The sequence below is a fragment of the Hippocampus zosterae genome, chromosome 9, assembly GCF_025434085.1.
Source record: "Hippocampus zosterae strain Florida chromosome 9, ASM2543408v3, whole genome shotgun sequence".
In the NCBI taxonomy this organism is placed as follows: domain Eukaryota; kingdom Metazoa; phylum Chordata; class Actinopteri; order Syngnathiformes; family Syngnathidae; genus Hippocampus; species Hippocampus zosterae.
The window spans coordinates 18,750,986-18,776,600 of record NC_067459.1 but is presented as its reverse complement, the minus strand read 5'-3'; the positions used below and the strand labels follow the sequence as shown (position 1 = coordinate 18,776,600).

Genomic DNA, 25,615 nt, shown 5'->3' with positions numbered 1-25,615 from the left:
CCGTAGGCGAGCAACAATAAATTTGAGAGAATTTTTAACTGAATTAATCATCAAACCATAGAAATAATATTCCAATCCTTTGAGTGTTCCGTCATCATGAGCATCGTCTTCCCATATTGTAAAAAAAAAATAAAAATGTTGTATTTTGTGTACAATTTAAAATGTGGCAGTCCTACTTCGATTTCCTGTCATTGTTGGAAAAGTGTTCACAAAGTTATGACACTGCAAAATAAGCTGAGTAGACTGTAACACAATTTGATCTAACCTCAAACCACCTCTTTTAGTCGGATCAAATATTGGCTCGTTGGTCCAGACGGCTGTCTCAGACACTTTTCACACCGGCTATTTTAGTTCGGACCAAACAAGGTAAGCGGGAAAGCGATCTAAAAGTCCAGCAGTGGAAAATATGAGCATTCGTGTTCTGTGGTTCAATGCTCAACACAAGTTGTTGAGTGTTTGATCGTGAATGCATCTTTCTGATAGAGCCGTTTCTTTTCTTTTTGATTGTTTTAGCCCATTTGACATAAGAAGGAAGGTACGGACCTCAAGGGCTCAAACGTAACCTTTGTTGTTGTTTTTTTTCCCTTCCCCTAGCTAAAATATGTGGTGCATTAAAAAAGTAAAGCAGCACACATAGGCATTCAACGTATTTTTTTTTTAAAGGCTGGAAGAAGGGGAAAAAAAGCTTTGGAGGCCGCTGGAAGAGAATGTGACATCAGACAGTGTGGCTTTCAATTGATTAAATCTAATATTTCATTAGGATTCCTTCTTGATTTGACTGATAGCATAATGTTCAGTGAACCGCGAACAATTAAATGAGACTTACAAACGGAAGCAAATTTCACAGTAGCGGCCACACTTGTCCAGTGTCGTCACGGTAACGACGACGCTCATTTTCCCCAGAATGAAGAGAGGCAGAGGACAGAAGACAAAGAGGAAAATGCGTTTGATTTCAAGCGCGCCGATTTGGCCGCAGACTTGCTTGTGTTCAAAAATCAAGAACGTAACCTACTTGGCTGACAACGTGGACATTTTTGTGGGCCAATTTGTGAAAGGTCAGGACAATGTGACTCATCCGATCTGGTGATATGTAATGGAAACGCAATTTTCGCCAGCCTCTCTCCATTTGTTTGTCCGTGTGCGTGAGAGTGTGCTATTTACTCACATGTGATACTCCTGCTGGGTGTCGGTAGCTCCGTGTGCGAGAGGCTGTTTTTGCATTTGCCTTCGTCGTTACCTTGTGTCCTCTCCGGGATGACATCTGACCTCAATATGAGGGGCTCAGTGTAGGTGTTGGCCACATCTGGAAAAACAATCACACAAGCTCTTTAGATAACTTTTTTTTTTTAAATCCAAGAGCACATGATTTAACTTTATTTTGAAATCGATTCCCACTATATAACTTCGTGAATGAATAGCTGCTTTTCTTGGCCATTACTTGTATGATGACCAAGCCATCCTCTCTTGTCTGTGAATACATGTCAAGTCTTTGTTGTTATTCACATCCACACGCACTTCATTAATTTAAAAAGCAGTTCTGCTGACTTCAACAAAGCAATAGATTTGTCTGTGTCTGTGTTGGTGTGTTTTCTGTGCTCAACTTGCATCTGGAAGTCGTTAAGAAGAGCCAATCCCCCCCCCGCCCCCCCGGGACTGTTCTGGGGGGGGTCTATGCGCACACTTTCGTAACCTGAAATCTTGCGGCTCCATAAGTATGCGCGTGAGAGGATATATGTTCAAAACATAGCAGGAGAACGCATCCTATACATATAATCTAAAAAAAAAAAAAGATAAATATGCGGCAAGTCTAGGTGTTTTATATTCTCTGGCACCAAAGGCTGCTCTAATGAAACTGTTATTAAGTACACATACACACACACAAGCCAAACCACGTCCTGCACATGGACTCAACACTTCACGGCGATGTTTATTTATTTTAGCAGCTCTTGTTCACTGTTTTCCCGTCCCCGTCTTCTCACCTCCAAATTCACATTCCCTCCGTACGCCCTTGAAATATATTTCCCCTTGTAGCTGGCATAGCCTTATAAATAAGTTGACACTTGGTCTCTCGGTTTGAGCTGCAAAAGAAAAGTACACTGTAGAAAGAGGATGTCAGATGACAGGAGGTGGGGGGGCTTTCTTTCACAGAGAAACACACCCCTGATTCCTCAAAATTCTACTTGATTTACACGACATGGCACAAGTGACACACTTTCAATTTGCTGCTTCCCAAATGGCACAATTCAGATGTGGGTCATGGCAGTCTAAAGAGAGAAAGCGAGAGAAAACAAACAAACCAAAAAAAAAAACAACAACAACAAAACGCAACACACCGGATATCCTCCGATCAGGACTCGGCCTCCACCAAATGTGGGTAAAAATCGGATACGCATTGGATACCCGTCAATGTGACCGCAGCTTAAACGGGCGGCTCGGATATATATCTCTAGCCAGGCAGGCCTGAGCTCATCTAAAAACGCCAAGGCGAGTAATTGCAGTTGGCAGCCAGTGGAGTGATGCAAAGGTCAGCCTCATTTATAAGAATAGGAGAAAGAGTAAAAAAAAAAAAAGTATGTGTGGTTTCAATCTTATTACCGTTGACTTCTGTGTGTGGAATGCCGTTATATAGATGTACATGATGTGAAAAACGGAATTGAAAGCGATTTCATATCGTCCACAGAGTAGTAGACGGACTGCTGTCCCCATGAAAATGGCCGTAAGTCATTCAATAAAGTGATTAAACCACCATTTTAATCATGGGCCCACTCTGCTATTTCATTTACGTTTGTTTTTTTTAAGCTTAAGTGTCTTGGTGCTTTGTTTCTTGGACTTGCTAATGTCACGACCAAGCCAACTGAATGCCCTGCTGTCATTTGGAGAAGAGAAAGTGGGGTGGCGTGCCTCAGTCGTAGAATGCTCGTCTCAGGGCTCAGAGGTTGTGGGTTCACTCCCCGGCCATATCAAAAATGTTCTTGAGCAAGAAACTGGACTCCTAGTTGTTTCTGATACTGCGTCATCAGTACGTGAATGAGGAAACGGTGTCCAGGGCTTTGAGTAGTGACGGTAGAAAAACGCCATCCAAATGGAAGCCCATTTCGAAAGGGGGATGCTTTTGTCAAATCCCATGAAAATGTGACCAGCCGAGCACCTTTGTGACAATGCTGTTTTGAAGTTTGAAGTTGAACAATAACATACTTGTCGCAGATCGATGTCCCGTATTTGTCTTTGTGAATGCTGTTGATCGCTCATTGCTTTTTTTTTTTTTTTTAACAGTTGTTCAAGAATGGAGAGGAAAGTTGCTGAGCAATGTAATTAAGTCCTGAAGTTGGATTGCTACCAAAATTGTGTTTTTGTTCCTCAGCTGTAGCAGCTGTTAAGCTTGTCCAAATCAGTGATCGGAGTCATTACAAGTTGGGACTCGTTCACGTTGTAAACCCCCCCCACACTCCTTCCCCCCTAGCCCAACTCGCAAGCTGCACTGATTGTGGGTGGGGATACGGCCCATGGGCTGCTACTTGTCCATGTCTGACCTACTGTAGCTCGTGTCAATATTAGCTGAAGCAGTCCAGTGTGATAAAAGTGAAAAACTACTGTAGCTTTGCTCCATTTGCAAAGTATTCTGCACTCTCCACTTATTAGGCCCACAGTTTGCGTATGAGCAATGCTGCACCTACGGTACATAATTAACGTGTTGTAAAAAGGAATCTGTTGTCATTTTTGAGAACTCTCCTGCCTCGCCTCCCCGCTTTCCTGGACTCGGGGTCCTCAACCCCGCCAAACCGTGACATTACGTCTCGGCAAGTGCAAGTGCACATAATGATTCGACCAGTGAGTATATAACACCTGCTATCTGAATATTAGGATAACATCTGCACATTATATTATGCGTGTCAATCATGTGGTCAGCTGATTCAGTTCCGAGCATGGGCGGCCGACTGACTCATTTGGACTCCTGCTGCCAATGGAGGATTATGGGTTAAAAGTATGCAGGTCTTGTTTTGGAGTTCCTGAGCACTAAACCCATTCCCACCAGAGTCCTTAGTGCCATCCAAGCAGGCCCTCAACCAATTGTTTGCTGGCATCAGCATCAAACCACCAAACCGCCTGACCTCAGCCCCATTAGTGAGATCTGAGAACGATGAGCCTCTAATTCGAATCAGACCAGAGAAATCATGAAGGTCAGAAGAGACCCGGGCAATGTGCTTACATGTGTTTTGGGGGAATATGCGCGTTTGTTTATTCACATATTGTACATGTGTTGATGCGTGTTTGCAGTGTTGAATGCGTGTGTTCATTGTGCGCTTGCGTGTGTGTGTGTATCCCTGAAGGGCAATGCGGAAGACATTTACTCTGACAGTAAACACAGCTATTAAAGCAAACACGCACATACACAAATACATAAACACACAGAGCTACTATATGGGCTGATGCAAACAATGTGATATCTTCTCAAGCACAGGTTTCAAAGTCAAGGCCCAAGGGCCAGATTCGGCCCGCCACATCATTTTATATGGCCCGCAAAAGCAAATCAAGCATGTCAACTTCCATGATGCTTGCTAAAGTCTGAACCAAAATTTCAAATTGTCATCTGCAATCCATAATAACATGGAGACATTGCGAGTATTTTCTCGTATCCAAACCCTTTTTTTACATTAACGTAAACAATGTTTAAACAAGTCCTTTTTCTTGACTTCTAATTTCAAAAATTGGCATCCATCAATTTGTTGTGTGCTGTGTATGTAACATGTGGAGGTGATTCAACATTTACATGGTTTCACAAAATTCACAATCACAACGGCCCTCCAAGGGAAACCGTAACTACAATGTGGCCCGCGGCAAAAATGCATTTGACACCCTTGTTCTAAAGCGTCAGCAGGATAGCATAGCTTCCGGCTTCTTTTACTGGGAACTCTACTGCCTTTCTGTCCCAGTCAACCTGTTGTCTACCACATGACCAATTTGTATGTAGAAACACAGAACTCAAATCTGTTTGGATGTGGAAAATACTGTCAATGATAAGAATTCTAATAATAACAACAACAACAGAAGAGATTACAAATAATCGCCCAAAATATGATGGAATGCTAATGTATATACAGGACTGTCATTAAATAGGCCCTTTAACAAAACGACATGCATCATGTTACTTTGGATGTAGTCTGCACGATCCCCACGAACGCTCATGAATAACAGCCAATCAGGTCAAATGATGACACTTCACTGACTCTAATTAAAGGTCACGCAACAATAACAGCAGAGATCATTTCGAGATGTAGAGAGACTGTGTTTCCTCAACTGGAATTCTCCAATCTTATTCGCCGCAGTGTCACAATTAATCTCAACCCCTAGCACAACCGCGTAGCACCTGCAGAGCAGACGCGACATCTGTAACGGCGATGTTTAGGGTTGAAGGAGAACGTTCTGCCGCTTGAGAATGCCAAAAGAACAATCGGCTGCTGCGCCTTCATGACATGCAGGGAAAACACAGACAAGTACCGTCCTTTATTTGAAATCAAGTGACGGACAGAGAAGTAGTTGAATATGCAGTAAAATGTTACTTTATTACACATGACACAATATATTTTCACGCAAAACTTTTATGACTGTGTTACTGAGGCGGGTCTTGCCTAAATTAATCTGGGATTGGCTCCAGATCATATATAACCCGGTATAGAAAATGGAATTATGGATACATACATTTATTATAAATATTATTCATTTTTTAAATTTTACACCCCCCCTCCAAAAAAAATAAAAATAAATAAAAATAGAAAAGCTTACCCGAAGAAGCGCGTATAGATGCCTGGGTGTGATCCTTAATTATTGGCTAATACAATATTGTGATCATATGAGGACTTTTTTGGGGCGAGCACTTTTAACCGCTTGAAAACAAAGTAGACTTCTGTTTAGTATCACAGTGCTAGTGGGGACTGTACTGTAGTATCTGCCTGGCCAGCGGTAACAACTGGAACTGATTGAAACCACACACGAACACTGAGGGTTTTGACCAGAACGGTCACAACACGAGGAACACACAACTCTGGTTGGGACGGTTTTATCTGAATCCAACACCAAACAAAAACAAATTCATGCAGGAAGCACTCACACACTGAAAAGAAAAAGAATAGTGGAACTAATTGTTTAACTGCAGTCTGGTTTACGCGCACACACACACACGCACACACACACTAATAACAGGAATGTGTCCAAAAGGAGGGATTTTAGCTTCAACGAATGACGGCGATAGCAGCTCATTAATAACTAAAACTGTCTGGTCTCAAACATTGATTGGGTTACAGTGTCTCGGAGATTTGTCTTGTTTCCTGCACCTGAATAACTGTTACACTTGATTGAACTCATTACATTTAGTTCGGTGTTTTTGCTCATTTTGAAAAGTGCTGCTGAAGACATGACATCAAGATTAAAAAAGAAAAAAAACCCCAGCTCAATAGGTCCCCATTGACATGAAACGGCATTACATGAGAGACAAGTATATCATAGAATAGATGACTTAATGAACAACACAGACAGCCACAATAGACTCCAGAACGTGCAGCACCATAACCTATACTATATTCTTTCATAACACTAAGTAATTGCTGAATGTGTGAAGCAGGATCCTTAAAATGAGTAGAAGTGGTATAAACTGGCAGGCATCCTTATTTTAACAAGTAAAAGTTCCACTCGGGGTTTCTGTAAATGTTGTGACATAGTTCACTGTAAAAGCCGAAATTTTGCCCTGGATCGCCTCAAAAGACATCAACGTAGCCTATGCTGTGATTGGCGGCACGGCTTGCATTTTTCAATGTTCACCGAGAAATAAGTGAAATGAGTATTCAGAAGACAAACATCTTCCAGAAAACAAGAATAAAAATCTAATACAATTGTCATTGTCATTCACTGGTAAAATTACTGTATTTTCCGCACTATAAAGGCACTTCAGAGGATAAGGCGCACCCACCTTCAATAAATGGCCTATTTTAAAACTGTTTTCATATATGGGGCACACCCCATTATAAGGCGCATAGAATAAAAGCTACAATAGTGGCTGTGGTTACGTTATGCATCCACTAGATGGAGCTACGCTAAAGGGAATACAATACAATACAGCTTTACTTATTGAGCACTTTCACAACTGCTGCAGCTGTAACAAAGCGCTTTACCGAACATTTAAAATGCTACGTCCAAGGCATGAGAATGTTGATGCACATTTAAGGCGCATCGGATTATAAAGCGCAGTGTCGGCTTTTGAGGAAATTGAATGCTTTTAGGTGCGCCTTAGAGTGCGGAAAATACGGTAGACTGCAAATAGTGACGAGAGTTGTTAAAATAGCAAGCACGGCACATTGTTGAGTCGATATGGTGAAAATGATGGGAAAGCACACTGCCCGTCAGGTACTGTGCACGCAAATGCGCTGGAGAGTTTCACATCTAAACATGACGGAAGCAGTGGTACAAAAGAACTTCAGGCAGAACTTGAATATTTTTGAGAGAATTCACAGCTTGGGGAGCTCAAGGACACTGGCAACAATTTGAAATGAATCAGGAAACAACACGATAAAAGACGGCTTCAGATGGTTTGAAGATGAATTCAAAACCAAATGGTTTGCCGTGAAAGTTTGCTTCTTGCCTTTCACGTGGTGTTGACACAGTCTGTCATCGGTAAATGTGTGTTGGTGTGCTTGTGAGCGAGAGCAACACTTTCTCAGACGTTTGCGAGGTGCGGGAGGAAGTCTCCCCCCTCCATTTCTGTACTTCAAATACGCTGTAAAAAATGCCCCAAATTGCACCTTGGTTATTTCAATCTCAGTGGGAAACTAAATTCGACATTGGCCTCAATGAACCTGTGACTCAACTGAGACAAGCAGGGCTCATAGTTGCATCCCAACACAGCACAGGAGAGACCATACTGCAGTTTCGCGATGGAACAAACACGAGATGATCAAACTAAATATCAAAATATTTAGACTGCAGCTTGTTTTTCGGACCCCCGCGCCCCCCCAAAAAAATCCATAATTTAACCTTTTCAGGGACAGCGGTCACTACAGCGGACAGCTCATCATGTTATCGGGTTGCCATTATTGGTGCGTGAAATTGTCAATACAGTGCACTCCGCTTAATAGAACACTAACACAATAGTTAATAGAGTAATCCGCTTAGTAGAGCAAAAGGCTCTGGAACGGATTTGCCTAATGCAATTTCCTATAAAGATACTCCGCTTAGTAGAACAGATCTCCGCTTAATAGAACAGGCCGTAAGCAATGAACATTGTAAACTAGTGGTTTTCGAAGTGTAGCTATCGCGATACTGTACCACTATCGCGAGAAAACGCGGTAGTTCTAGCCGTATACAGTAACAGGTAGCACGCGTCACTCCACACATAGACACACGCACGTCACAATGGCTTCAACTTCATTCAAGAGACGAGGGCTATCACCTGCGGATATGAAGGACATACTCAGACGATACGATGCATTGCCGGATTCTCAGAAGGTACGCCCGCGGTTTCCAGGACTTCCCTCTTATCCAGCGCATTGAGAGGGAAGTCAACCGCAAAATTACGGACTCCTGTTTCCAGACAAAAGTAACGAAATTTTTCTCGTGATTGGAGATGTTTGACTGAAGTTGATTAAAGTTGTTGTTTTGTTGTTTGATTAAAGATATGGACGTCCACAGTCGAAATATCTCTTCTAACTCGTCAGCAGGGGGTTTTCTGCGTGCATAACTTGGTCGTCGACGTGTCTGAAGGTGTACCTAATAAAGTGTCTCCGGTTAATAGAAACTCCGCTTAGTAGAACAGAAGCGCTTCGGCCCAATGGTGTTCTATTAAGCGGAGTGCACTGTATATAAAAGGGGAATTATAATCATTGTAAGTTGAACTAAATATTGACTACTACGCCTCAGACTCATGCAGGATGGTGTGATTCAAGTCCTGCAACCCAAAAGCTGTTTCCAAATTGGTACTTTTCTTCTACAGAGCGCTAGGTCGACCCTGAAAGCGGCCGCAGTTGAAATGCCACTCAAGTTATTTATTGTCCCAATTACGTTGTCGTGCAGTGTGAGAGCATACAGTAGAGGCGAACAATGCGGTTCAACGTGTTGAATTTGTCAACAGATAACAATGAAACCTCACTAAATCAATACCACACACATTAGAAAGCCACTTATTAGTTTTTAGAAGATTGAAATAATGAACTCAGCCAAGCACAAATTAAGTTAGGCCTGGTTTTCATCACTGTCTGTTGATTTGCTTTTAAAGTTTACATGGTTAGTGAGAGCGCAGTGGTGCATGGGCCAAGGAGTAACCCGATACAGTTTGGCGTAGACCTGGATAAACGGAAAGATCAATTCATTTATTTTCATTGTCGGCTGTTACGGGCGGCAGGCGTTGCAGCCAACTAAGCCAGTCATCCGGCAGATGAACTTCAAATGTTTAAAAATGTAAAAACATAACGTCAATTGCATCGAGTCCTATGGACAGTTTAAGTTGAGTTTTTTTTTTCCAGCGAGAATCTAAAGAGATCTCATATGAGACCTTTTTCAAAACACTGCTGTAAAGTACTGTACCTAAACAGCGTTATCGTTCTTGAACGCAGTTGTGCTCAGACAGCTCTTGCGTTGGACCTCATTGTACAAAGTGAGTGTATTTGTAAAAAGAAATCAACAATGACTACAATCACCAAATGTAACCAAAAACCGATTACATCCATCGTTTTTTTCAAAATGTTTCTACCTCAAGAGACTGGAATTGGTTTCGACACCACCCCGGCTGTCAGTCAGGTACAAAATGCTCGCAAACTGTGAAAATTGAGTGCGTTCGGCGACAGTACGTGAACCACTTGTCTGTAAACAACAAGAGGAAGCAATAAAATTCTGTGGTACTGACTCCGAAAAGAATGACGCAGTTGGACTTGCCTTGTATTGAAAATATCACGGTAATATCATCGGCTATATATAGACGCAAATCAAGTCATTAGTAAAGGAATAAAGTATAAATGATAAAGTAGCACGAGAGAAGTGGGTCAAAAACACTGAAGAGGAGGCCAAAAAAAAAAAAGAAATGCCAGTGGTAAAAGTGAATGAGGGGTTAGCATATGGCGCTGAGGGTTTCCTACGTAAACAGATAGCCTCATTGCATCTTCATGTCTGCGAGAGAGCAACATTCCCAACAGCGAGGAGCGCACATCTGTCAAAACACGGCACCATTTCCTGGCCTTGGAGCTGCTGAGGGGAGCTTGACTTACTTCGAGCAGGAAAGGCTGAAAACACAATCAGGAGGGATGACCGAATCGCTATATAGACATCTCTCTGCAGTCTGTTACGCATGCTGGGTCGCTACACATTCATCATCAAATTGTGTACACTTTGGTATAAATCGTGTCATTTCAGTTCGCAAATTACGACACACCAAAATGGCTTGAAAACATAATCTCCGTTGATGTATTTGTTGTGCGAGCGCTGGGTTCATTTTATAATCGCTGCCTCAATATAAAGATTGAGGGTCGATTTCGATTTGTGCCGCTAAATCGGGCACTCCTGAAAAGATGTCAATTTGACAAAGCTGCCATTTGCCATTTGTCAGAATACTGTTTCTTCAAATTATAAAATGCCTCAACCAGAAAATATTGCCTCTTGTTACAAAAGAAATTTCAAGACACAAAAGTTAAAAATACAGTTTGGGCTGCTACTCGCAGTTCCGATTTTCTTGAACGCAACATACTTATAGCTGCTCTGTCATTGGCTATTACTTAGCATATTCCTGGCATCCCATTGGCTAAGACGGACCTCTACCATTTGTGTCTATGTTCGTAGGTAGGTAGGTAGGTAGGTATGTGTCTATGCAACGCCCTCGTCATTCTCCCCTCTGTTCATGAGGTGTTCCGATAGTTTTACGTAGATGTGAATATCACAACGGGATGTTTTCGCTTGCTCAGGGTCTGAAAGTCTTTCTCGGGCTCCTAAACAAAACAATATATACAGTTATTATTCTATTTGCATTTGCTTGTTTGTAAAAAAAAAAAAAAAGGCGTACAGCGCTACTCAGACAACAATTGTTGGTCTTGTTATATTTGCGTTTTGAAAGCATCTTTGAGCATGACATCAGCACGAGGGAGTGAACAAGTCTTGCGCCACTTTGTAGGAAATCAAAGAGACGCACTGTCGTGTCATAAGCTGGTCATGCAAACTGCAAGAGAAAACAGTTTTAATGAGTGTGTGCTGGCTAGGCAAATACTGTATCTGGTGTTCTGTCAGATGTGTTTTGCACTGTAGTTGTGCTTATTGCGTTGTCCCCAAAAAGTCCTGCGTTCTCTATATGAAGGGGAGTGGGGGGGGGGGGGGGGGGTTGGGGTGAGAAGTGGCGCACTGAAAGCAAGGCCTTGTTGCTCTCTGTGGTAGCCTGACCAATCGTCTCCTCCCTGCCCTGGCTCACCTACGTACCCGCAACACACACGCATACACACAAGCAGGCGGGCAGGCAGGCAGCCCGGCTTGAATGGAAGAAGCCCAGTCGTATTTTGCGACGGATTCCTGAGTTTGCACAGGTAAAGTCAGTCAAAGAACATGTTGAGGCACCACCCTGCTATTTTTTTTTTAAATAACTTAAAAGGCTTTCCTGAGGTATTTTCATTCGAAACGACAATCGTCCTAATCCCACAATATGAATGTCAGATGATCCAGACAGTAGCCAGCACAACAAACGTTAATGTTGGAACAAAAACTAAAAGCTTTCATGGAAGAGTTTTGTTGCAGGCTGCCATGGCAACATAACATGTCAATCTTTGCATACGCCTCACAGTTCCTACGGTCATTCTGAGAACAGTTGGGTCAAGAAGGGATTGAGGCAGCTTTTTTAAAAAGTTGAGTCAAATGAATAAAGCAAAACAACCCAATTTGGGTCATTTTCAACGAGCGTTGGACCTGCGGATGCGTAGCTGCGTGAATCATTTCCAATGAGCTGAATTCATCTTGACTCCCCTCTCACGTCAATCAAGGAACCACAAAACCATGAGCAATCAACTGTTGTGGCTCTTATCATCATCACAAGAGGAAGCAACTATTTCCCACCCAAAAGCAAAACCAAGCTCAGCTCAACAAAATCATTTAACCCGGGAGCAGCAAATGCTAAAAAAAAAAAAAAACAAAAAACTGTGGCACAATTCTCAATAGTGAATCAGAGATTCTACCATTGCAACCACAGATTTATTGGCTCAATAGTGACCCTGTTCTGCACAACATCAGACAAATTCACTTCGAGCCAGCCCATTTGAACTAAGCTCAGCATTCATCATGTCATATTACATGCTAATTTGCTTTTGTTTTTGTTTTTTTAACTATCTGTGACAATATCACAAATCACGGAGCTTTGGGTGAACAAACAGAAAAGAAAAAGAAATGAAGAAGGCTCGCAGTTATGTGACAGTCACAGCAAATGACATTTTTTTTGCTTTTCCCTCGCTTGGATTGCGGGTGACCTGAAGCCTACCCAAGCTGACCCGAGCGCGAGAAGAGTCATCTGCATTAAAGAGCTGGGCACACATGCTCACATTCACACTTACTGACAATTTAGACTCTTCAATGAAGCCAACTTGCATTTTTTTTTTGTGTGTAACGTGGCAGTAAGTTCAGAGAGAACCTCCCCACACAAGCCTGGGATCAACACGCAAACTCCACATGAAGCCCGAAGCTGAGATGTGAACTTGAAACCTCAGAACCGTGAGGCAGATGCGCTCACCACTAGTCCGCTGTGATCACTAACGATGTTTACATTCATGAAAAATCTGCTTACACTCAAACTGAAAGATCATTTTCCTTCGAGGAATCCCACTGTCCCTACTCGGTGTGTCCTTTGTGCTAGCTGCACAAAGTTGATGCATCATAAAACAAACAAACAAAAAAAATGCTTCACCCAGCTTAATCAAGCCATCGTTTCTGCAATGTTTCGCTTACAATTTCAAAAGATCTAACCTGTTATCTTACCACGACTTGTCGCTGGGCTCAAGGTGCTATTTTCAATCTCGATGTTGGCATTTATGTGTAAACTGGTCAAGGGCGCTGCTGGACACGGGTCCCCGTCATCTGGCGGCTCTGGGGAGATGGCGGGAGCACTCCTCTCCTCATCCATGGGCGTAGGCCTGGCTCTTTTCCGAGGAGGTGGAGGGGCCCGAGAGCTAGCCTGAAGGAAAGGGATGGTTAAACACTATCAGTGCGGGGAAAACCATTGTGATCTGAATAACACGAGCAAATGCTTATTGTGTTCAGTGATTCATAGTGGGAGATTGAACCTTTTTCACCAGCGATATTAAAATATTCTTAAAGTAGTAAAAAGACACAGCAGACAGTTTGTTTTCTTTCAATACTGGAAAGGCGTCATCATGTTGGGTTTTGACTCACTGTGTTTTTCTAACATGAAATGCTTCAATGCTGCCGTTCATATTGGAAATTGCTTTTACATGGAAAATATTTACCTTTTATCAAGGCATTCACCGGAAACAGTAGTTTCTCTGCAGGGATGGCCCTTCATTGTGGCCAGGGCGTACTTTAGTCCCATCAGAAATTTGTGTAAGCAGTTAAGCCCTTCCCGGTTTCTTATTTTGGAGTTTAAAATATTTTATAAGCCTCCCTATGTATTGGAAGTGGTTATTTAGCATATCATCTAAGGAAGCCTCGTGGTACTTGTGCCCCTATTTGTTCATTAAGATATTGCATATGGCACCTTGACAAAAACTCATCCACAAAACTTCCAGTCAGGTTCCAAGTTGTTTCAAAACTCTTAACAAATCTGAGAAAACCGGCTACTCTGAACCGATTGTCAAGAAGCTCATTTGAATGGAGAATAAAATCCATTTCTAAAATGTCTATTGAAATTCAAAATTTCTATTGAAATGAGAAAATAACTCAAACGGGTTAGAACGCTTTGGCGAAAGGAAGATTGATGGCAACGGTTGACAAACAGGTCTTTGAGTTAGTCGGACATTCCACCATGTGGTGTTTTGACAATGACAGGGAGAGAATGCTGGCTGTGAGCACGTGAGTCATCAAAAAAGTCATTCGGCGTGTTATTTTTTTGTAATTTAATATGTCACCATCAGGTAGTGCAAATAAAGTAGGTCCAATATTTAGTCAGTGTTACAGCATTGTCAAGTTTGATCAAGTGACGACAGCCGGATAACACCAAATGTGATCTTTCAATTCCGAATTTCTTCACTTGGATATGAAACACGAACCGTGAATAAAAACAACAACAATGCAAACAATCTCGATCGATGCGAAAACTGGAACTCGAGTTCAATCACGTGCCAGTGTGTTTGGCGTGCGCGTGCCACTCAGCTGGCCAGCTGTTTGCGCGCTCCCGCTGTTTCACTACCTTGACGACTTTCGCCATTAAAAAGAGTCGAACAAACCAACGTTTATGTATTTGCAAACCCCGCAATCGGCGAATGCAATCCCAAATTCATCAATAAAGTTCAATTGGGAAGGAAGGTGAAACAGTTTCGTTTCTCCTCCCCGCCCTCCCCTCAAAAAAAGAAGTCAAGCCAGTCACGTAGAAAGGACACTTTCAAACTCAGGCAACTTTTCCCAAGATAGTTGCGAGTTAAACACTGTTTGCTTTACTTTAATTACACGCGTCTGCTTCCCTTAACGAGTCCCTGCATGCTGAGGACTCGAGTGACAAGAACTTTCATGAGCTCGCAATCGAACGTGGTTTTACGCCACACGACAACAACAAAGACGACGAAACGAGCTCACCTTGTGTTTGTGTGTGTGGATGGGTCGCGGAATATCGAAGCTTTTGGCTAATTCATTCTCTGACCTCTCCAGGTGGGCTTCTCTCACCCTCCGAGTCCTCCTCCTCCCTCCTCCTCGCCCCCCTCCACTCTTATCTACACACTTCCACGGAGCTTATCCACAGCACGCCGGTTAAGTGCACCCCCCCCACCCAAAAACAACCCCGTAACATTTCAGTGCATTTTCCTCCACTCGAGATCCCCGTTTTGCCCCTCGACTCTTCCTCCCCGCCTCCCGAAAAACGTTCTCCGGCTCGCCCCTCGTCCTCCAGATGTTGGGACGCTTTTGGCAACTCGCTGGGAGAGAAAGAGAAAGGGGGTGGGAAAATAAAAAAAAAGTTGTGACTGCAAACTTTTCTCGCTCTCACGCGAGTAAAAATCGGACTTCTATGGGTGTGCGTGCTACCTTCACGGTCCCAGGGTGCTACCTTCACGGTCCCAGCGTGCGGCAACTTTTGGGGCAGGAAACTCCAGTCGAGTCTGGATTGTGATTGTGCTTCCTCCAGGCTACGAACTGCTTTGGGCTGAGCTAAACAATCCAGGCTGTCATCATTAACTCTTAACCCGAAGCAGTCAGCTCGTACTACGGGTGAGCTTTCATGCCTGTGAATTACGAGGCCGGTAACCACATGTTTTCACATTAATAACAGACTTTGTTTGTCGCAGATGGCGGCAATACAGGTAGCTACACACCGACACGTTGAAGCGCTAACTTTATGGGCACGATAGTCAACAGAAAGTATCAGGATGAGTCATTGCTGTGATATTTATCCCCCCCGCCCTCACCTCCGCCCCCAAAATCCAAACACACAACATGTTGGCGGACTTTTTCAAGGGGGGGAAAAAAACCAAGTTTGGCGACAAAGAAAATAGTCCTTCGTTTCTTGAGACATATTTATTTGAACTGCATGCCTCATAGTGGATGGTTAGCACAAGGTCATGGTACATATTAAGACAAACAACCAATCATACCGACATTTGCAGCAACTGCATGGACGTTTCAGAATGGTTGGGAATCAGTGATCCAGACCGTCGGAAAGATGCGCGCATATTTTTCTGTTTTTAGGTTTAAAAGAAAGATCAGGTGTAATTTTTCAAAAAAAAAAAAACAGTTATCAAATTGACAGACGGTAGCATTAGTTGTCAACAAGTCAAGTCAAGTCAACTGTTTGTTGAGAGCTGACAAAAGGAAGACAGCTCTGATATCGTGAGAAATCCCACCGCAAAGTTTGAAAAAGAGGAATTGACAACTCTGACTTGAGGGACAACTTCTTGGGTTTCTTTTGCTGGTGGTTTGAACAGTACGATTTGTGTTGCACATATTTGCAGTGCTTAGCACACGCCTGCACAAGACACTATAGAAACAACTGAGCCAACCCATACAGGCCAACCCATCGCAGGATAGTCGCACATGTCAACACCCGAAGGTTGCAGCTGATGTGAGCATGCTCTTTGATTGATGTGCGAAACCCTTGGGAAGGCAGCAAAACTTTGGAGGCCTTTCAGGCACGTTTCCATTTTTGGCAACAAGCCGTTGCCCGTTTCAATTTGGCCTCCCAATCACTCATCCGAGCCTGCTCGAGGTCTGACAGTGAGGTGTCTGCAGCTTTTCTGACACACACACACACACACACACAAAAATGTGTCAGAGTTTGCATGTTTGTTTGTTCTTTGCATTGAAGTCCGTTCCAGTTCCAGTTTAATTGGGCAGACTATCTTTGTGACGTACACATTCAGGTTTAATTGAAACGAAGACTCTGAAGTACGATAGCAGAAAGGCAAATGGAATACCTTTCTGCTTATTAGCAAAGGAACACGTGGAAGGCTCAATAAGCCACATTCCCAACATTTAAGCCTCACCACAGCATCCCATATACTCTCCCGGTGGCCCTTTATAGTGCACGGAACCATATTTGGTCAACCAGTGATTGCCAACCACTGTGCCATGGCACATTTGTGTTCCATGAACTATGAACAGATGTGCCGAGGGAAATCATCCAATCTCACTGTATTTGTCCACATATTATTGATGAACAACAAATAATAATGTCTCTTAGTTCAACTATATATGCCAGCAATATATAGTGCCGGGCAGAACAATTAAATGTTCTTCCCTCCCATGTAAAATGTGTCAATCAAGTTTGGGAAACACTAACAAATACAAAGAAATCGATTCCTCAAATGTCTTCGTAAGGCACTAGAACGGCATTATTTCTGCTTACGCAATCAAATCTGAAGATTTTTCTCGGAACTGGAAATAAATTCAAAAACATATCTGCCATTTCAACTGCTTAATCTTCTTAGAAAAAGGGAAGTCCCCAAAACATGAAGTAGAAAATCCATAAAAGTGTCACAAGACCATGAAACAAACAAGATGTATCTGAAAAGTAGCTACGTCTGTCAAATACAAATTTCCATGCGGTGCCAGACAATAAATCAGAACATCTCGAAAAAGATTTTGCGGGGTTAATTTCGTTCAGTGCACGAGAAGAAGTGACTGTCGTTGAGTGTACCAGCTCACGATGCCAGAAGCAGTGGAGAGATCCTGGCTGAGCAGAACATCGCCATGCTGCAGCAACTTCCCTCCTCACTCGATTTGGAACCAAGTGAGTTGATTCACGGAGACACGTTGTTAAAACATGGCAGCAGAGCTGTGAAGGATATCGGAAGAATCCAATCGTTTGGATTTGCAATTTGTCTTTTGTGACACCTGTCCTGGAACATTTCGTGTACACCTTGTATTTAAGTGTGGAATGATTGACACGTGGCGCTCGTGAAGGCATTCGTGGCTTTATGCTATTTGAAACGACCATACTGTTTGATATATTTACTTCAACACATTAGAAACAGTGATGGTGTGCACCAGGGTGAAGATCTTGTGATGCGGGGGTGGGGGTGTGGTGTTGGTGGTGGAGGGGGTCATCTTTTGGTCTATTTCTGAGGTGAACAGGGCCAAGCTATCCAGCGGGCCGTGCGCACTGAGCAGGCAAATATGACAGTGTCGTTCCACATTCCTCACCTCTAACACTACATTGAAATCATTCTCCAATTATGAATCAGTCGTGGCTGCTATCACAATAGCTATTATTTTAGTATTCACTTGGGTAACAGCGCATATTTTCTTTCCCTCTCCCTACCCAGCGTTTTCCTTTCTGAAGTCTGATTGTAATTTCCCCTTTGCGGGACAAATAAAGGATATCTTAATATGTAGTCCATTAATTATACGCCGGGCGGCCCGGTAGTCCAGTGGTTAGCACGTGGGCTTCACAGTGCAGAGGTACCGGGTTCGATTCCAGCTCCGGCCTCCCTGTGTGGAGTTTGCATGTTCTCCCCGGGCCTGCGTGGGTTTTTTCCGGGTGCTCCGGTTTCCTCCCACATTCCAAAAACATGCGTGGCAGGCTGATTGAACACTCTAAATTGTCCCTAGGTGTGAGTGTGAGCGTGGATGGTTGTTCGTCTATGTGTGCCCTGCGATTGGCTGGCAACCGATTCAGGGTGTCCCCCCGCCTACTGCCCGAAGACGGCTGGGATAGGCTCCAGCACCCCCCGTGACCCTAGTGAGGATCAAGCGGCTCGGAAGATGAATGAATGAATGAATAATTATACGCCACTAGGAAAGAACTCGGCGTTCAACACGAAAACAGTTATTTTACCAATTAGGTTAGCATAAAGATTCAATGTAACGTGAAGTAGCTAGCTCATAAAAAGCTAGCATATTTACTCTGCTCATATGGTTGTCCCTTATTGTATAAAATCTGCTATTTGGTCAATCTGGTGCTGGCAGATTGATTTTTGTGTTTTAAACATTTAACTAGCATTTAATTGTTAAATTACATTTAAGCTAAGTTAAGCTAAGTGGCTCCTGGCTAACCCATTGCTTGGAAGGATAATGTAGCACATTTAATACTAACCAAAGAATGTGAAACCAAGAGGCTGTGAGAGTAGGCGGAACTTAATTATAATTCCACATTCATGCACCTTAATCAATTTAAAGCAATCACAAAGCAGATAAACGTCCTCGTTGCTCAGCAGATTATAGCTAAATCAGTGGTTCTTAACCTTGTTACAGGTACTGAACCCAACCAGTTCATTATGCACATTCACTGAACAATTCATGAGTGAAAAATAAACATTGTATTTTTTACAAATTCGAGACATTAAAAAAAACCCCACACATTTATGAAAAACCGAGAAAAGTAAATAAAATTACATGGCCAAGTATAGTTCCGTGACGTATAGTTTTTGAGCGAACTAAATTTCCCGCAGCACTGATTGGAAAAGCAATGTAACGTGATCATCTGCAGCCAGCGATGGCCAAGCGGGTGTGTCATAACTAATTGACATCTTGAGTCGGGTGTGTCTTCACCTCCATGGCAGAGGCTCTGTCGAACCATCCATCCATCCATCCATCTTCCTAACCGCTTGATCCTCACTAGGGTCGCGGGGGGTGCTGGAGCCTATCCCAGCTGTCTCCGGGCAGTAGGCGGGGGACACCTGAGTCGGTTGCCAGCCAATCGCAGGGCACACAGAGACGAACAACCATCCGCACTCACACTCACACCTAGGGACAATTTAGAGTGTTCAATCAGCCTGCCATGCATATTTTTGGAATGTGGGAGGAAACCGGAGCACCCGGAGAAAACCCACGCAGGCCCGGGGAGAACATGCAAACTCCACACAGGGAGGCCGGAGCTGGAATCGAACCCGGTACCTCTGCACTGTGAAGCCGACGTGCTAACCACTGGACTACCGGGCCGCCGCTCTGTCGAACCCCTGAGACCAATTCACCGAACCAGGTTAAGACCCACTGGGCTCAATTGACAACAAGGACAGAAGAACTTTTGTTGAGGATCCAAAGTATGTAGTTGGCTTTATCTTTTAAGCAATTTTCATCCTCTACATTTTGCGATAATTTTAAAAGGGTTTTTTTTCAATTTTTTAATTCATTTTATGGTTGCAGCGGTTTAACCCCATCTACATTCGATCCCACAGGATGTATTCTAATGCAGAGAAATGCATTTGTTCTTTGAATTTTCACTCCCTTTACGAAACTGAACCTTATACAACGGGTCTCGGTGTAGATAAGTCTACCTTGTAGTCCACCTACAGGGACACTTTATACTTAAAATTAGCATTTCTCCGTGAGTCAAACCAACTCCTACTGAGCGCTTGCTCTCAAGCACAGATGCATATTAAAGAGAAGACGGTGTGCTCCCTCCTGTGCACAAGGGCACGTTGTCCTCACAAAGGGGAGCCGGGCCACGCTCGAGTATATTTCAAGCAATTCTACCTTTCTCATAGGACGCAGACACGCTCGTTGTTTGGCTTGGGCCTCTGAGGCTTCTTCTGAGGCTTTCCACTGTGCTCTGAGCCAGACTGAGCGACGGAGTGAGAGAAAGCAAGTTCACCTCGCTGGGAGGAGGACTGTGGAAAGCACTGCTCCACTGCCCTACTACTTCACCGGCGCTTGGACCGACACGAGAGAAGGTTTGTTTTTGTGCAAACCAGTCAGACTCGAGCCACATGCTCACACACAGAATCGTTATTAAACCTTAGACGCGAATTGTTTGAGCTGTTCAGAGATGTCGGGTGAGAGAGAGGAGGAGAAAGAGAAGAAGGAGGAGGAAGAGGTCGAAAATGTGGTTCCAATCACTCACAAAGATGCTTTTGTTCTGCAGCTGTGGTCTTCTTTCTTTCTTTCTCGCTCTCTAAAATGGTCAATGTGTATTTGCATGAATCAGTCCTCCCCATTTCTTGACCTCTCCTATGTGCGTTTGCTTTTTTTTGTGTTTGTTTGTTTGTTTGTTTTTTTGCATCCAAAATCTTTTACGAGAACCAATAAAGTGTTCTAGTTGGTTTGGTTGAGCTCGTTTGTGGTTACGTACACCATGTTTAAGTCTCTTTTGTTTTTTTTTTGTGAGTTTGAACATAATTAAACTGGTAGCGGCAAATACATAACTCAAAGAAATCGCACTTTGTCCGTTTTATTTTGTTTCCTCAATGTGCTGTTACGCCAGTGGCGAGGTTTGTCTGTCTGTCTGTCAGTCTCTCTTCCTCCCTTCACATCTTCCTGTAGCTCTTTGACAGCATTCACAGCAAAAATCAACATTGTAAATCAAAATAACATACCCCGAGATAGAGACAGTCTTTGCATTGTTGCTCCTTTATTTCATTTCGCCCAATATTATAAAATAGATTGTCAGTTGAAGAAGTCGTCGATAATGGCTGAGCTTTGTGAATGTCATTCATGAAAGGCATTGTATGAACGCAGTGCATTTGAAATGATTGTGTGTCCTCAAATAACGGGCACCAGCAGGAAAGCGTGAACCTTAACCCGCAATTCAGCAAAGAAGAAAAGAAGAAACACAATTATAATTAAATCCTTTCTTTGCTGTAACCCGCTGCATTCTCTTTTGGACCTGGTTTTGTTCTGATTCCGTTTTGTCGTGCCCATTTCCAAAATACAAAGTCTTAATATAGACAAAAAAACTAAAACAACAACAAAACACACGAGTGTTACATCAAAATGGGAGTGCACGGTGACCTAGCGCTTAGCCCATCTGCATCACAGTCGACAGAACCAAGGATTGAATGTCATCCCCCCCGTGAGATGTTTGCATGTTATCCTCACACTGACTTGGATTTTTTTTTTCTTCCAAAAAGATGCATTCTAGTGTCACTGAAGATTAATCAGGCCGATTGCGTGAATGATTGTTTTCCTACTCGCACTACAGGCATTTTTCAAAGACTACTAACTCATTGAGACTTTCATTTAACGTCAATTCATTGGCACGACAAAAGGTAGAAATACGTCGATTGTCCAGCAAAACGTCCGTTGCTTGTTAGCTTGCATTTTTAGTGACTCACCTAGCAAAGCAGTAACTTGCCTCCAAAACGGAGGGAATCTTGACTCCTAATTATAGAGCTCTTGGAACATTGAAGATGTCAACATTTCTTGAAATCAATAACCTCTCACTTCAACTTTTATCAGCGAAATCCTTCAAGACCACTTGTAATGCCCCCACAAGGGGGCGGAAAATAGCGAAAAATCTATGAGCAAGGGCAAGTGTTATTTTGACTTCAAAATGGCGCCGCGAGAGTGGCTGCCTTTCCATTAGCGCCTATAATTTGTTGTTCTACTTCTTCCTTTCATAACATTGCTGCTGTGAATTGGGAATTTCTCCATTGCGAGACTAATAAAGGGTTTTGTATCGTATCTCCACTTTAAGTCTACAATAGCCTAAAGTTCCAAAAAGATGGGAGCACAGTTCCTTGGCACCAAAGTGTCACTAAATTGTGCTGATGTGATACTTTTATTGCTTTGGCTCGAGCATAGGTGAGCGTTTCAACCAAAAACAGGCTAGGCTCTGGTGCACTGTATTTAACATACTGTACGTATTATATTGACTGAAAAGCCAAGTGCCCGTTGACCAGAGAGGGATACATGCGGACACTTGCTGACGTAGTCCAACTGGGCAGGTTGTGTTGTTTTTAGTGAGTCAACATGCTGTTTGGAGGACAGCCCACTGTGGCAGGCCACAGACATTGGGGAGAGGGTTGACGGGAGGAGAGGACGACAAGCGGGCAGAGAAAAAGATGTCAGCATGGCACGACGTACAGCACACTAAACGTATTTAGTGACTCATTGGGTCTGCCTGGACCTCAGTGCTCTGCATGATGCTGGGCCCTTCACACACAGCACTGTACACGCAAGCTGATATGCGTATAAAATACCAAAATGGTTCACAAGCACCAAGAGTGAAGCCTAAACTCAGCCATACCCTCACACCTAATATTTACTCAGTCCAGATGAGCATTCCGAAAGAAAGCCAAGGCGACACTGCCAAACACCAATGTGACACGCCAAGAACAACTTCTTTATGTTGCTTTGCACCCTGGCTCACCTTGCGCAAGCACATATCCTCATAGGGTTGCGTACAAATGCCGCTGTACTTATGCTTGCACGTGCGGCTCCAACAGACTTCTCCCAAAAGTAAAAGTCACCTGCACTTCGGTGCCACGAGCGAGTGGGTTTTCTCCCAGTTCATTGTAAGCAAAATATTAAACAAAGTTTCAACTTTCCCCACAAAATACAAAAAAAAAAAAAAGATCATGCCACGACTTTCCCCTCTTCTCCCCGTGGCAACGTATGCAGAGTGCAGCGCTGAGGTTCAAAGATAAGCTGCGGGGCATGTGCCGAAACTGCACCGAGAGAAAGCACAAGGAAAGAAAAGGAGGTATATAGCAAGGTGACAAGAGCTACAGTACAGTAGTTTGAAGGCATAAATACCTCCATCGATCCATCTCGCCTGTCTGTCGCTGTTACTCCATCACAAAATGTGCAGGTAGCTCAGTGTTCTGAACTCTCTGGCTCACCCTGTTGGCGGGATGGCGTCAGTGGCTGTTTGTCTCAGTGTGCCTGTTTGTGACATGCTGCTTGTGTTGTCCGGTTTGTTTACTCCTCCTGGTGGCTGCTCTTTGTATCACAACACACCCTCAACTTGGCATTTGTTTTCGTCTCCTCTTGAGGCGTGCTCTTTTTTTATTTTTTTTTGCCTTACATGACATTGCTGGGCAGGTATAGGTTGGACGATGTGGTAAACCAAGATTTATCTTTCACGTAATCTACACTTTGGGAAGTAAATGTTTCAGAACAGCTGTGTGCAAATCACGAACAGCTTTTATGACACATCGATGCCGATTTCCGAATCAAAACGTTATGAAACTGAATTAAACTAAATTAAATAATTATTTTACTAAATAGAACTTTGCCTGATATTTTTTGTTGATATATGCTCAGCCCGACTTGAACTATATAAACTGTAGAGACAATGGATGGATGGATAGTAAGTTCTGCTTGGCCATTTCCAGTGATATTGTTCAGTCACATGACAATGTCAATCGAATCAGTTAGTAACTGAGCATGATTGACATTTTGATACGGCTCTTGTTTTGGATCCCAATTGTGGCGAATCAGTTAGTAACTGAGCATGATTGACATTTTGATACGGCTCTTGTTTTGGATCCCAATTGTGGCCAGCTAGCACTTTAAAACAAAACATACACCAAATAAAACCGTAAACCTTTTAATAAAGTATGAGTTCGTTTTTGATCTATGATAAGATCTTCCATTAAATATATTTCGATTCCCAGTAAATAATAAATGTAACATTCGTACCACAACAGCTTCTACTAATAGTATTTTTTAAAATAAATCACAATTATCAATACCAAAGGAACAAGGACTCAACATGGAACAGTGTAATAAGTATTTTATTGCATTTTATAATGCCATTGTCAATAATTAGTACAGATTACATGCAACTAGACCTACTGTACAGTTTTTTTATTGTCTGCATGGACAGACACAAGAAGATTCGGGTTACAAATACACAGATATATGCGTGTGTGTGTGTGTGTGTGTGTGTGCGTGTGTGTGTGTTTTATACAGCATGAAAGAAAGGGCAGTGACTGGCATCAACATGGCTACCTGGCATGGAGGCTCCACTGTGTCTTGAGAGCAACAAAATAAGCAACAAAATAAGCAAAAGCAATAACGTGAAATTAAGTAACATCGCACTGAAAAGTCACTGCTGAAAATGTACACACATTCCTAAGGTTTAACCAGAGGAGAGCTGAAGTGGTCATTCGGACTTGTTTAATAGCGTCCATGCTCCACTTTGACAGTCCCTTCCCCCCTTTTAAAAGACGTCTGCAAGGCGTCCAATCACGCGCGACGGTTTCGCCACAGAGGCCGTCCATCGCACACATGTACAAGAGATAACAGCTATCAGTGAAGGTGATCTGTGATGTCAATGGAGGCTTTTGGAAGTAGCTCGCTTTCAGTTTGGTTAAGGTATCGGTTTGGTTACAGTTCAGGAGTTTGGACTTTGGTAGTCAGACGGAGAGCTGCATCTCGGAGCGCCAGTCCACATTTTGGTACCGTGACCACGCAAAAAAGAAAACAAAAAAAACAAAAAAGGAAGATGAGCCAACAATGCAAGCATTTGATCTGCCTTTACGGGATTTTAAGAGAGGAACGGTGTGACTAGTCACACCACTATCCCGCCCGCGGATGATTGACAGCTCTGCAGGCCAGAGGTCAGCTAAGGAATGACAAAGGGTCTGGGGTCAGAGGGAAACAATGTTGGCACCTGAAAGGGCCAACAGACAGTCCACATTTGTGTAAAGCAGTAGAGATGCTAAATATTCTTACACTCAATTTCTTTTCAAAGGTTTTGGTCCTGTCATTGAGAAAAATGAAAAAGAAATCCTTCTGAGGTATCATTACATCATGAAGTCAATTTTTAGTTTATCCATTTGTGTTCTTTTTTTTCCTTAAAAACGCATAAATGCAGTACAGAGACAAAAAAAGTATCAAAATAGACCTAGCTAAGATAAATATACAAACAGATCTTACCTAAAACCACTGATCTAACTTTTATTCTTTCAACCTTTTTTTGTGTTGCTGCGATAATACACTTAAAAAAATCATCGTCCCAGACGTTTTTCTGAAGAACTGAAAATATGGAAGAAAAAAAAACGAAGAAAATCATCCAAACCAAGATACCCGCAGTACTTAATATGATAAATACATATAGTTCAGCATTAGCAGTACAGTATAGGAACCCGAGCTGCGAGCTTTACAATAGCTAAACAGGTGCAGGAAAAAAAAATCAGCGGAAATGAAAGGAAAGAATGCCCTGGAGAGATAAGTCAATCATTAATATACAAGAATACATCATGTTATGCCAAGAATTGTTACGCGGCGACCTGTGAACATTTTTTTCGTTATAAAAGCGCCTTGTTTACAGGTGTACCTTAAAGCA

General features: G+C 42.9%; 1 protein-coding gene across 5 annotated transcripts in view; it reads right to left on the bottom strand.

Moving 5' to 3' along the window:
- mdfi (MyoD family inhibitor) overlaps positions 1-23,200 on the bottom strand; it is a 35,587-nt gene extending 12,387 nt beyond the window's left edge. Inside the window, exons 1-4 of one of the 5 annotated variants that reach the window (XM_052076898.1) lie at positions 15,215-15,246; positions 14,757-15,083; positions 12,967-13,176; positions 1,166-1,303 (exon numbers count right to left, since the gene is read on the bottom strand). In XM_052076898.1, the coding sequence (XP_051932858.1) occupies positions 1,166-1,303; positions 12,967-13,123 (295 nt within the window). In that variant the 5' untranslated portion in view covers positions 13,124-13,176; positions 14,757-15,083; positions 15,215-15,246. Of the gene's footprint in view, positions 1-1,165; positions 1,304-12,966; positions 13,177-13,485; positions 13,823-14,756; positions 15,247-23,076 lie in introns of those variants that run through there. The other 4 variants (XM_052076894.1, XM_052076895.1, XM_052076896.1 and 1 more) reach the window with 4 other exon arrangements.
- Between the last annotated feature and the right edge of the window lie 2,415 nt (positions 23,201-25,615).